The sequence below is a fragment of the Diabrotica undecimpunctata genome, chromosome 8, assembly GCF_040954645.1.
Source record: "Diabrotica undecimpunctata isolate CICGRU chromosome 8, icDiaUnde3, whole genome shotgun sequence".
Taxonomy (NCBI): Eukaryota; Metazoa; Arthropoda; class Insecta; order Coleoptera; family Chrysomelidae; genus Diabrotica; species Diabrotica undecimpunctata.
Window position 1 is genome coordinate 51,813,293 of NC_092810.1, and position 14,800 is coordinate 51,828,092.

At 37.0% G+C, this 14,800-nt stretch overlaps 1 protein-coding gene across 1 annotated transcript in view; it reads right to left on the reverse strand.

The window, feature by feature from the left end:
* Positions 1 to 1,283: 1,283 nt before the first annotated feature.
* Positions 1,284 to 14,800, reverse strand: part of LOC140447539 (sodium channel protein Nach-like) — a 100,607-nt gene continuing 87,090 nt past the window's right edge. The window contains exons 10-11 of the mRNA XM_072540244.1: positions 14,086 to 14,183; positions 1,284 to 1,517 (exon numbers count right to left, since the gene is read on the reverse strand). Of these exons, the coding sequence (XP_072396345.1) occupies positions 1,378 to 1,517; positions 14,086 to 14,183 (238 nt within the window). The 3' untranslated portion in view covers positions 1,284 to 1,377. The remainder of the gene's footprint in view (positions 1,518 to 14,085; positions 14,184 to 14,800) is intronic.

Below are 14,800 nucleotides of genomic sequence, written 5' to 3' on the forward strand. Positions count from 1 at the left end.
GTTAGGTATCGCCACATCAATAAGTGTTGTTTGCCTAGTAAGTTTATAAACTAGTATGAGATCCGGTCTATTATGTGCCACTGATTGGTCTGTGAGCACAGTGCGGTCCCAGTATAGCTTGTAGTTGTTATTTTCAAGTATTCTGTTAGGGACGTATTGATAGTAAGGAAGATGGTCGGTTTGGAGAAGTCTCAGTTTGTCAGCTAGTTCTTGGTGGATAATCTTTCCTACTGAGTCATGGTGTTCTTTATAATCAGAACCGATAGACGCCTGGCAGCCTCCGGTAAGATGTCGGATAGTTTCTTAGGTCTGGCATCCATATCGACACTTTTCATTTTGGACTTCTTAAGGATCTTTAACAATATATTTGAAGTAATTTTTAGTTGGAATAATCTGATCCTGAATGGCAAGTAGGAAACCCTCAGTCTCGGGAAACATCTTTCCTGATATCAACCAATAGTTCGACGCTGTATTGTCGACATATTCTTGGCTGATCTCATTGAGATGTCGTTCATGCAGAGGTTTACTCATCCAGGTGCGTATTTTTTCCTGATTAGTCAGATAGTTTATGCTTACGCCTATATTATTAATATTGTTTTTATTATTATTATCCAGATTTAGCCATACGGCTTTTACTCCCTCTAAGGGGAAAATTGATTCATCCCAGATACCTTCGGTATCAAACGGATTGAGCTCTGGTGGGACTATTTTCGTGTTGTCGAGGCCTAGGTGACTTGGTATGCTGAAATGTCTCCCAAAAATATTTTCGTGCATATCTAGACGTCGGGAGTAGTACAGATTTCTGCATAGTCTTATTGAGATGTTCATTCAGAGCCAGCTTTTTATGTTTTCCAATAGGTTCTTCGGAATGACCCCAGTAGTAGAGAGAGTAAAAGGTTTTGTCTACATACTTTCCATTCTCCATTGTCTTTGAATTTCCAGATCTCTGTAGTTGCGATCTTTTCATTGTAGTTAACACGAAGATTATTGTTGTTACATATCGGTACATCAATTAGTATTATCCAGATTTAGCCATATGGCTCACACTTTCTCTAAGGGGAAAAATATTATTAATTATAAAATATTTAGAAAAATGAATTAATAAATTATAAAAATATAGTATTATTATTATATAGAAATTTAGCCGATCGGTCCCCCTCTTAACAGTGCTGGATCCGCCCCCGGACTTAAAGGGAAATTTCAGGTTAAGGGTTAAATAAATTTGCATCTTTTATAATTGTTTATATTACAGGAATACATATTCGTCATAACTATTATTTATATTGCATACATTATTTGTGGTATATAATTAATACACAGAACTCAAGAATGACCTACCTATATATTCTATTTATTTATTAAACTATCTGCTCAAATTTATTCTACGCTCCTCACGTCGAGTATTAATTTTTTATTTCTGTTTTTCTTTGGTTCTCCAAAGCACAGTAGATACAAAATTTCTACAATACTTAGAAGTGACGCCCCTATAAAGAGGCCAGCTGCTCCTCCAATTGAAACTGCAATCAGATAAGCTAGATCATAAAATATAGCTATACCTAATTCGTTTTACAAATTCCCACCTGTCAACAAAAGCACCTGAAAGCCAAACAGGGTCGTACTGAGGTCTATTATATGATTTTTAAAAATATTTACTTTTGAAACTATTAGTGTAAGAATTTCTTGAAATTTAATCACTGTGAGCAAAATTTATGTTTCATTGAAGGAAAATGTGCTAAAATAAAATATTCATTAACTGAGAGATACATAACAAAGTAAACATTTTGAATAAAAAAGAAACATGCTACAATTTGAATTGAATTGAAAACGTGCTTATGTTTACAGATGGGAATTTGCTAAATGAATAAACTTTATAGAGGTTATTACTAAACAGTTATTATACTAACGCCAAGTTACAGTGAAATTTGCGAATTATGCTTATAAAATATTTATTGCATTAACCCTAGAAAGGTGGACGCTCGTAAATTTGACGACGCTGTGACGTGTTCGACGCAGTTCGGGTGAAATCGCGTAACCTATTGTCATACACTCCTCAGTAGCTGTTTCTTATTTTTATTTAACAGGCGGTGGGTGTGTTTCTTTATTACTGTATTTACGTATTAGATTTTCTAGATATCATCAAGGAAACCTTTAACGGTTCTTCTTTAAAAGAAGATAGTGAGAAGGAACCTTTTGAAAATAGTAGAAGTGACTGGGAGTTAGGAATCGGATTAGAAGAAGTGAATTCATTTAAAGCCGCCGTGCTCACCTAACTATAATACAAGAAATGATGACGGATAAATGTAAGATAATCTACTAATTATACGAGGTGCAAATTAAATAAGTCGTTTACTATACTCTGACAAGAAAGTAAGGATGTTTAATCACAAATTAACCCCTTAATTTGTAATCTCACATTATTCTTAACTTCTTAATCTATTATAGTTTCACCGTGTATAAGTGACATTGTAAAACCATATCGTATAATATTTTAATAATTAGTTCATTTACCTACAACTAGATAAATTGCCGAATAATATATTTTCTAATTGAACTTCCTAAGTGTCGCAATTAAGGCGTAGATTAAATTGTAGGGTAAGCAAAGTTTGTTGGTATGGTATGATAGGAAGCAATAACCTCTGTGCTGAGGTATGAATTATTTGTGAGATTATAAATTGGGGATTTGAGCTCATGTGAGGGCAGTCTACTACAGTCAATCATAAGTAGTTACATAACGAACATCATATTGTGTAATTACCAGTAGCTGTCAATAAATCAACACTTTTACTCCACAACTTCAACTTTTATTATACCTATCATCGTCGATCGACAAGAAGCGGACAAAGGGGCATTTACAAACCGATTCGAACCTCAAACCTACGTTCGAAATTTTCCAGAGGGTGACTAATAAATGTAACTTTACGAGGTGTAAATCAAATACACCGTTTACTAATAAACAAATAAAAATAATATTATTGGTTTATAACATTTTTATAGCTCTCCATACGTTTTAATGGGTAATATGCGATCTTTTACAGTAAGCCAGCTGTAAAGTATGTTTCAACTGTAGTGACGAAAATTTCTAGGAACAGTAAAGCCTCGCCAAACGAAGCAGTGGCGTTCCAAAAAATACTTATGATTTAAATCAAATTGTTAAAGATAAGTACACACAATTTATTAAACAATGATATTAGATTATATTTTTGGCAATATTGTACCATATTTTAATACATATTATAATATATTACATACATGTGAAACCATAGATACGTATTTACAGTATTAATAAATATTAATTACCAAGATTGTTTTAACTTTAAACCCTTTCTTATTATTTATATTATTACTCACTTAAACGTCACAAAGTTAAATAGAAGAATATACGAAATGATTTTAATAAAGTAAAAAATAATACATACATACAGGACAGTTTGGAAAACTTATATTCACATAGGTTACGTAGGTACATCGTAATGTTAAATTATATTGTTCACTTTCATAATCAGATGCACTGTCGTCGTCACTAGAATCATTTAAATCAATCCTTAATTCTTCAGTAATTACATCTATGCGACGTTCACTTTCCAAATACTTATCTTCAACTTTGACAACATGTTCACACACTTTCTTCCAGTTATCTACAGTTACTCTAGCAAAAAAACACTTTTACCTCTTCTAACTTAAAATAAACGTTTTGTTTTGCAACTTCATTTTTTACTTGCGCCCAAACCATTTCTATAGGGTTCAAGTCTGGATGATATGTCGGAGGTTTTAAAGAAACATGTCGACATTCTTGCAGCACTTTGTCAAATTTATATTGAATATGATCTTGTTTGTGTCGTTTGATGATTTCATACAATTGCGCTTTTAACATTGACGTTACAAATGGTAAATTTTTTTCTCTCAACCAAGATATGATATCAATTTTTTTTAGAATTACTGATGGGTGCTTTATTAATTTGTATATTATGATATGACACATTATCAGTAACAACAGATCTAACAGGCAAATTTGGGATTAACTGTTCTTTCATTCATTTTTCATAATTTTCTGAATTCATATTATCGTGATAATCTCCTGTCTTAGCTCCTGGCTCAAAAATCAAAAGGGCATTCTTTATGAAACCCGTCTTCCCACCACCAGGTACAATAACCAATTACTTCCTTTTGAAATATTTTTGAACAATCGTTTGCCACTGTCATCTCTCATCTGTCCAGCTATTTGCCGTAGTGTGTTCTGCATGTACATAGGTTTCATCAACATATACAATTGACTTACCTTCGCTTCTGTAATATTTAATTTTGTCCAAATATTTAATGCGTAGAGCACGAATATCATTCCGTTCAATTAATACACGTCGATTACCTTTCATTTTCTTCCATTTAAATTCCAAATCTTTCACAATTCTGTAGAGGGAACTCACACTTCCAGTCCACTCGTACACCTCTTCAAGCATTTTCTGCAAAAGCTTTAATGATACACGACAACGTTCAGTCTCATGAAAACGATGAATGGTATTTCTAATGAACTGTTTGTCATACTCCCTCAAGTCTGTCACGGTTGCTTTCCTTTTATCAAGTGCTGTAGCTGGAAATTTTAGTGTATTATTTGACTCTGCGTTTGTTAGCATACTCGCTTGTTGAATGATCCTTTCTACTGTACGTAAAGATACTCCAGTAGCTTCACTTACACGTTGTTTAATACTGGTTCGATTATCTTCAGGAAATAGTATTTGCATATATTTAAATCTATTGTAAACTATTCCTTTGGATTCTGGTGTCAATCTGATCTATTTACTCGTACTACACATAACCATCTCCATTCTACAAAATAGTTCTAATACGCGTGGTAGCACAAATTTCAAATCCAGTGATTAGAAATTCTCCGAAATAATTCTTATCAGTTCTTTGTATGTCCTTAACGAGTCGTTAAGGAGTCATTAATAATGACTTTTAATTACGGTTTTAAGGTTACTGATACTAAATTAGAAATTAACTTTTACCAAACTTTATAGAGTATCAATTATTAAAGATGGTATTATAACAAACAAAAAGTTTGGTATCTATAAAACAATCTGTGTACAATCAAACTCCATTTATTATTTAAGTGAGTAATAATTTTGTAATTAGCGCGATTTCAAATAATTTAATTTGTTTAATATTGCAACGCCACTGCATGGGTCTGATCCATAGTACAAAGAATAACAGATATGATACTCCCGAGTGCGAAATTGGGACTAGTTCGCGCATGACGTCGCAATGAAAGTAATTTTAAATATTCCCCGTAAGATTATAGATTAATGGAGTCTCTATGAACTATTTCGGATTTATTGTAATATACGTGTTTTATTATTTTGATTGAAAAAATGAATAAACAATACAGTGAACAAAAATAAATCTGTAAAATAAATTTATGAATTTTATTTAAAACTTTTTTTTGTATTCTTCGCTTTTTAATCCTAGGAAGGTAACCTTCGTAAATAAAGGAGGCGATCGAGCCCTCGTCTAGTTGTACGTAAACAGATGAAAATAAGTAATCAGTAATTATCTGTAACATAAGCGACAAAACAAATAAAACACAAGATTTAAGTTACTTTTTTGTTTAATTTTCTCTTATTTCTCATATCTTCTTTAAGTGTTAGTTTTAATTTCTTAATTCTAAAATACATTTGAGGTCGAAAGAGATTGTGTAATTATCTGTGCCACAATTCTCTTCGACTCTTTTGGAAAGGCTTTTCTGCCTTTTAAGTTGATTTATGAATAAACTTTTTGATTGTGGCAGATGAATAAAAGGGACAGCATCAGCTTAGGTCCTTTCTTTGATTCATATAGTAGCAATTCAAGCTGCAAATTGCTTTCAAAGTCTTCGGACTTAAAGTGTTTGGAACAAATCCTTGAGGTTTTAGTATTAAATTTTTCTTCACGGCAACAAACAATAAGCCACAGTTTTTCCATTACCGAGTCCTTGAGAAAACCATGAAACCTACCAGATTTATCGATATCTCTTGTCTGATTATCACTCAAACAATCAGCTACTCCACAACGCATTTTATGTTCAGCTTGTAAATTATTCCTAAGAAAGTCCCTAAACAATACAGGAGGCGTATGGTTGAGTATAAAGTACTGACTCAATAATAATTAAACATCTCCCTCTCTCTCTCCTCTCTCTCTCTCTCTCTCTCTCTCTCTCTCTCTCTCTCTCTCTCTCTCTCTCTCTCTCCAATTGTGCTACAGCCCAAATCGAGCCTTGTCCTCCTCCAACTTTGCCACCAACCTTGTCGGTCACGCGCCAATCTTCTACATGCGTTTAACAAGGCGGCTATGATAAGATGACTTATTTAAAAATATGACAGAGTTACTATTAACGGTGGAGAATGTTCTCGAACCAATTCTCTAAGCAGATGGAGCTGATAATGTATTTATAAAAACTCCCTGTTTCTTCGATATAAAAGCAATGCGCTATTTTGCAGAAAATCAGTGTCGCTCCCAATATGGGTCACAATTCGATGCTGGCCAGCAGCTGCCAATGCAGTCGATAAACCTTCAACAAAGCCTTCCCAAGCGTCTTTTTTATCGCACAATATTCCCGAATTGATTAGGTAATCTCGAGTCTCTATCAGTGGCGGCTGGTGTGGTAAAATTTTGGGTAGACCAAGCCAGCAAATTATATACAGCTATGTGTAATCAGTGGCGGATCCAGAGGGAGGGGTCATGGGGTCATGACCATCCCCCTCCCGTTAAACATATTTGAAAACCCACTTATCCTATTGGTGGTAAGATTAAAAGTGACCTTGCATCAGAGAAAAGTAATCACCCTCAAGATCCATGAATTCCCCAAAAAAATTTCTGTAGCCGCCAGTGTGTGTAATACATATTTTTTTTGTGTGAGAGTTGCAATTGTATTGTTTGTTTCTAAGGTTTGTTAAAAATATGTTACAATAATTATATATTATGTTACATATTTTTTTATCATAATTTAAAAGAAAATTTATATTACAATTCGATAATTACGTTACAAGTGACAACGATGGTGGCCGTAGGCCCGATCGTCTGGTGCCTAAACAGCAAGCATAAACACGACAATATAAATCTTTGTCCGGCAAGCTGCTTAACTTCAAACGCTTTTTGTACGGGGATCTTATGTGCGCTGGGTCGGCCACTTCCGATCGGGCCTATTAATGATATTTAAAACGCCTGAATGCGATTCGATGCTTTCTGTGGTAATATAATCCCATAGTTGTTTTAACGGACGCTAAAACATTGAGTGATTTAGTACATTTAAAAGTTATTTACATGCATTAACATAATTTTTGAATATATGTTTTTCAATTTTAAAGCTCTTAAAATTATTGGGTAGGCCCGGCCTATCCTGCCTACCCCCAAAAGCCGCCACTGGTCTCTATACATTGGAGTTTGTGGTAAATATATCAATGTATCAACTTTCTTAAATAATATTGTTACGTAAAAATATGAGTCATAGTTTTAACCTTTAAAACATGTTTTTAATCTAATATGTTGTAGAGTTTACGAGAGGCCTCGATTTACCTGAGCGACCTTCCAGAAGCGATGCGAGGGAAATCCAGTTTGCTTTTACCGTTTCGCCATCGAAGGTTTTAGACTATTCGAGATAACGGCACTGGTATATAATAACGGAACTTTATTTGGAAGGGACAGTTAATAAAGAAGATTCGCGCTCGTGGTATTATTGTTACGCTCGCCTACTGATAAATTATTGTATATGTAGTGATAAATAAACTTATATAAATGATCGTGCCTTTTAATAAATTAAAGTAGGAACAATATAATAAATTAGTAAAGACATTATAAATTAAAGACATAACAATTAATAAATTCACAACAAATGGTGTCAGAGTGAGATCGAACATAAATTAGACTTATAATAATAATACAAGTGAATACGTAAAATAAATTGTGAAAATGGCTACGATTTATGAGCTCACAGTGACGAATTTAAGAAGACATCTCGAAGACAGAGAATTAGCTTCTACCGGAAAAAAGGCTGAGTTAGTCCAACGACTAAAGAACGCTTTGCTAGAAGAAGGAGTAGATCCAGAAACTTATATATTTGAAGACAAGCATGATGCTGTCCTCTCGTCGATTTCGAAAGTTTCTTCTGATGTAGCCAAAGTTTCTGGTGATGTAGCCAAAGTTTCCGGCGACATCGCATCATTGGAGAACAAAGTATCCGGCGACATCGCTTCTTTAGAAAGCAAAGTTTCTAACGAGATTTCTTCGCTGGAAAGCAAAGTCTCTGCTAACATCTCTTCGGAAATCTCTAAAGTCACTTCTGAGATGTTTGCCCTGGACGATAGAATATCTTCATTAAAAAACCAAGTTGCTGCCGATATGTTAGCCTTCGAAGAAAAGATATGGAAAGAGATGGAAAAGAAGATGGAGGAAACAGGGACAGCAGAGAGAGGTAACAATCCGATTACAGTGGAGATAAAAGAAGACGAGACGAAATTTAAGTTGGAGACACGGCCGAAATTTGAAGGAAGTGGAGGTTTTATTCATGTTAAAGTCCCAACTTTCGACGGAAAATCATCATGGAACAACTACATGAAACAGTTCGAATCAGCCGCAAGAGCAAATGGATGGTCTGAAAAAGAAAAGGCTGTAAACCTGACTATCGCCCTTCGAGGAGATGCCTTAGATGTGCTTCAGACCATAGCCGTAGAGGAGACCGATGATTTCGAACAACTGAAGAAGAGGTTAAATATGCGATATGGCCACGAACATTTGGAGCATGTATATCAGTCACAGCTTAAAAATCGTAGACAGAAGAAAGATGAGGCTCTTCAAGAATATGAGGTAGATATTGCCAGATTAGTACGATATGCTTATCCAACAGCTCCCGAAGACATGATGGAAAAATTGGCCATTCAAACGTTTATTGATGGTCTTCGTGATCATGAAATGCAGAGAACACTACGATTAGCTCGTCACAAGACGCTGGTTGATGTCTTATCCGCCGCCCTCGAATACGAGTCAGCTACGCAGGCCTCTGGCGGGTACAGTAAAGTTAGGACTGTAAAAGAGGAAGGAGATGAAGATAAACTTGACCAGCTCTTTAATTTGATGAAAAGCATGACATGCAAGAAAAAGAAGACCATAAAATCAAGAAACTCACCATCAGGAAAACCAGAACGAGTCAACCTTAGGGGGGCAGCTTCGACCCGGAACTCTTCCAAAGACCCTCTTATACTAATAGCTTCTTTGAAATGTCGTGAAGATAGTGTATATGTAGATGGAGACATAAATGGTAAAAAGCATACGTTGTTGGTGGATACCGGAGCGACCAGAACCATTATACGCCCGACAGTTATAAACAGCCGAAAGAAACTGTTACCAACGAGGTTACGACTTCGGACCGCTACAGGTGAAAATGCCAACATTCATGGAGAAATCCAGGTACAATTGGGAATTGGGGCAGAAAAGTTTGTCCATACTGTTATAGTTGCTGACATCGAAGAGGATGTTATATTAGGAATGGACGTAATGAATATGCATGGATTCCAATTGGATTTTAAGAATAAGGTAATCAAAGTTGGCAACGAGGAGGTATTTCTCCATCCACATAATGACAACACTGTGCAAGCAGCCATTACAGAAGATACAGTCGTGCCTGCGAGAAGCGAAACGATCATAGTAGCGCGACTACAGGGAATTGTAGACGAAGGGAGACCTGTTATGATGGAGCCTTGGAACCACGACGATGAGGTTGGCCGTGGAATCATAATTGGAAAGGAATTGGTGACTTCAGCTAAAGAAATTCCTGTGAGACTTATCAATGTCAACGACTACCCAGTGACCATAAAGAAAGAGACAAAAGTAGGAACTTGTGTACCTGTGACATCCATAATTCGTCAGGCGACAACATCTGATAATTCCAACGACAAATTCGACCAAATGGTTGCAGTTGCAGGACAGTCTCTAAATCAGATGGAGAAAAGGAAATTAAGGGAATTTCTTCGGCAGTATCGTGATATTTTCGTACCGAAAGGAGGAAAGACGGGAAGAACTACCGTTGTTAAGCATAAAATTGATACTGGTAATGCTAAGCCAATTCGTCAAACAGCTCGACGATTACCACAGGCGAAGAGAGAGGAAGCTGAAACGATTGTTCAGGAAATGAAGAAAGACGGGGTGATAGAACCTTCTACGAGTCCATGGGTCTCTCCGGTGGTCCTGGTTAAGAAGAAAGACGGAACGACGAGGTTCTGTGTGGATTACCGTTTGCTGAACAACGTTACCAAGAAAGATAGTTATCCTCTGCCTCGGATCGATGACACATTGGACACATTGGCTGGAAGTAAATTGTTTTCTACTTTAGATTTGAAGTCTGGATACTGGCAGGTAGAAATGGACCCAGTCGATAAAGAAAAGACAGCCTTCACCACAGGATCTGGATTGTGGCAATTCAACGTTATGCCATTTGGACTTTGTAATGCTCCTGCGACATTTGAGAGGCTTATGGAAAATGTGTTGAGAGGGTTATCTTGGAAAACATGCCTGGTTTATTTAGATGACATAATCGTCTTGGGGGAGACATTCGAAGATCATTTGAGGAATTTAGAAAACGTTTTTAATTGACTTAAAGCTGCCCAATTGATGCTAAACCCCAAGAAGTGCCAGCTATTTCAAGGTAAAGTCAATTATCTGGGTCATATAGTCAGTAAAGAAGGAGTGGCCGTGGATAAGGGAAAAATCGATTCCATTAAGGAATGGCCAAAACCAACTGACAAACATCAAGTGAGAAGTTTTCTTGGACTATGTACTTACTACCGGAGGTTTATTAAGAAGTTTGCAGATATCGCTAAGCCATTAACGCGACTTACAGAGGAAGCAAGAGAATACCGCTGGGATATAGACTGCCAAAATGCCTTTGAAACGTTGAAAAAGCATTTAATAACAGCACCAATTTTAGGGTATCCACTGCCAGAAGGAGAGTTCATCTTAGATACAGATGCAAGTAATGTGGGAATTGGAGGAGTGCTGTCTCAGATTCAAGGAGGACAGGAACGAGTCCTCGGATATTTTAGTAAAGTTCTTTCAAAACCTGAGCGGAATTATTGCGTCACGAGAAGAGAACTTCTGGCAGTAGTGAAATCAGTAGAGCACTTCTATCAATACCTCTATGGAAGGAAGTTTTTAATCCGAACCGACCATGCCGCCCTTAAGTGGTTGATGCAGTTTAAGAATCCAGAGGGTCAGATAGCCAGGTGGATCGAACGACTCCAAGAATACGATTTTAAGATTGAGCACCGAGCCGGAGTTAGCCACAGAAACGCTGATTCTCTTTCCAGACGGCCATGCCCAGCAGAGTGTCCCCACTGCAACAAAACGGAATCCAAGGAAGCAGCAGTGCTAAGAACGACGATTGTCAACGACGACTGGACGCCTACTAAGATAAGGGAAGAACAAGAGAGAGATCCAGTTATACAGAAAATCCGAAAATGGAAAGAGGAAAACCGTCGACCACCTTGGCAGGAAATATCAAACCTATGCTCAGTAGTTAAGACGTATTGGGCCCAGTGGGACTCATTTATCATCGAAGATGGCTTGCTTAAACGAGTCCTGGAAAATGATGACGGTTCAGAGAAGAGAAGACAGTTGGTGATCCCAAAAAGCAGAATAGCCGAAGTACTTCGTCAGTTACACGACAGTCCATCGGGAGGGCATTTTGGTGTAAGGAAAACCCTTCAGCGAATTCGGGAACGGTTTTATTGGATGAACAGTTCCGACGACGTAAAAGACTGGTGTAAGAAATGTACTATTTGTGCTACGAGTAACGGGCCTCACCGGAAAAGGAGAGCTCCTATGAGACAATATAATGTTGGAAGCCCGTTTGAAAGAATAGCTTTGGACATTGCAGGGCCATTTCCAGAAAGTGAAAATGGGGGCAAGTACATGTTGGTAGTAATGGATTACTTCACTAAGTGGGTCGAGATTTACGCACTTCCAGACCAGAAGGCCGCCACCGTTGCAGATAAGTTGATCCAAGAATATATCAGCCGATTTGGAGTGCCTTTGGAGATCCATAGTGACCAAGGCAGGAACTTCGAAAGTGATCTATTCCAAGGAATATGTGATAGACTAGGCATGAAGAAAACAAGAACTACCGCGTATCATCCGCAATCGGATGGTATGGTAGAACGAATGAATAGGACAGTTGGCAAGTATTTGACAAAGATGGTGTCCGATCATCAGCGAGACTGGGACCAATACCTTCCGTTCTTCACAATGGCCTACAGATCTGCTGTTAACGAATCAACGGGCCAGACACCAGCCAGAGTCCTATTCGGACGCGAAATGCGACTACCTTGTGATCTAGAATTTGGGTGTCGACCTGGACAAGATGTAGCAGGTGAAGATTATGTGATCGAATTACGAAGAAGAATGGACGATGTACATGAGTTGGTCCGTTCCCACCTTCAGATCGCTAGCGACCGAATGAAGAAACGGTACGATACACAAGCCGAAAAGGGTTGCTTTAAGAAGAACGACAAAGTATGGCTGTATAATCCCAAGAAGCGAAAAGGTTGTTCTCCCAAATTGCAGCAGTTTTGGGAAGGTCCATACCTCATCATGGAGAAGATCAACGATGTCATCTACCGAATAAGCAAGATTCCGAGGGGAAAGCCGATGATAGTACACCATAACCGGTTGGCATCTTTCGAAGGTGACCACGACGTAGATGAAGAAGTGGAAGTAAACCAAGTCCAAGATGTGTTTGACCTCACGTTTGAGGAATTCATGGGTGCCTATGGAGGTACCGGTAAAGCGAGACATGGTGTTACCACTGAAGAAAAGCAAGATCTACTCGAGCTCCCCGATGACTACTCGCTGGCCCTTACCATCCCGGCCAGTATCAAAGACGCACCAGGGTTGGCATCCGTCTTTCGAAGGAAGTTTGGTCGAGTTGCAGAACTTCAATGCCAAGTGCCAGCTCCCGGTAAAACCTTGAAACTCCAAGATGCATCACGTTACCTTTTCTACCTGGTAACAAAAGACACTGCCCGTGACCAACCTACCTACCGAGATGTATGGGAAGCCTTACTTCAATTGAGAGGGCACGTACTAGAGTCCGACGTGCAAAAGTTAGCCATGCCAAAGTTGGAGTGCCGCCAATTAGATTGGAGGGTTATCCGAAATATGGTGGAGGAGATCTTTAAAGACACCGAAGTCCAGGTGTTAGTCTGTTGCAATCCGCATAGTTACTGGTGCGGAGAGAAAACCGTCCCTTGTCATTTTTATACAACTGGAAGTTGTAAAAGAGGGTCCAGTTGCCGATACCAGCATACCGTTCCAGTTCTAGTCCCAACAAGGTTCCAGGAGGAACCATCTTTTGAGAGGGGGGCAATGTTACGTAAAAATATGAGTCATAGTTTTAACCTTTAAAACATGTTTTTAATCTAATATGTTGTAGAGTTTACGAGAGGCCTCGATTTACCTGAGCGACCTTCCAGAAGCGATGCGAGGGAAATCCAGTTTGCTTTTACCGTTTCGCCATCGAAGGTTTTAGACTATTCGAGATAACGGCACTGGTATATAATAACGGAACTTTATTTGGAAGGGACAGTTAATAAAGAAGATTCGCGCTCGTGGTATTATTGTTACGCTCGCCTACTGATAAATTATTGTATATGTAGTGATAAATAAACTTATATAAATGATCGTGCCTTTTAATAAATTAAAGTAGGAACAATATAATAAATTAGTAAAGACATTATAAATTAAAGACATAACAATTAATAAATTCACAACAATATCAACTTTATGCCAAAAAAATTCTATATCACTAATTTCTTAATATTAATTAGGCTTAGTTCCACACAATGGTTGTATGTCTTTGTGAAATAGTTTTCGCTTTAGGTTTAACTACTCAGATGACATCATTAATAATAACGAGTGGTTTTAAAGCTAGATACGATAGTTTTTATGTTTTTTTAGCTAATATAATTAAAATTATTTGGATTAATTTTCGTATTATAGCATATTTCTAAAAAAGTTATAGCTCATCACAATTATTGAGATGGTTTTGAAGAGCAGTGTATGTAAACTTACCTACTAAATCCAATGTTGTTCGTAAAACAATCCGTTTAAATCGAGTACTGGGCAAGCCAATTATGTTTATAAGTATTTCGCTCTGATCAGATTTCAATCTATGAAAAATAATGAATTCAATATAAGGTTCAGTTAAATACTACATATATATATATATATATATATATATATATATATATATATATATATATATATATATATATAGTTGAGAATCAAATTTGTAGGTAGTAGATTCTCAGAAATGTGAATGCGATAAAGCGACGACATCGTTGCCAGTTTGTGATGATAGATATTCTAGCAATTTATATTTTAATCATTCACATGCAGCAAAATTATCATAGATTAATGATCGTTTTGTATTCGTTAAGGTATCTAATAATATCAATGTTTATGTATAATATTATATTTATATACAATATTTTTATACAGTGTAGGTAAAAAATGGTCGGTTTGGTAAAATTTAACAGGATATCTAACACAGATATAAAATCATATTTTCAGCGAATAGACAAAGATAACAATCATATTTCCCCTTGGTCTCCCCTCCATATTTCTTATTTCTGACCATTGCCCAGTAGTAAGACGATTAGTTCCGATCTGAGATATACATATCTCTGGTTCCGATCGTAAGAAACTAGAGGTGGGTCGTTGACATTTTTATCGGAACCGTTTTCGTAAACTGTAACTAGTTGGTTGTTTATCAGTAGTTTCAAAT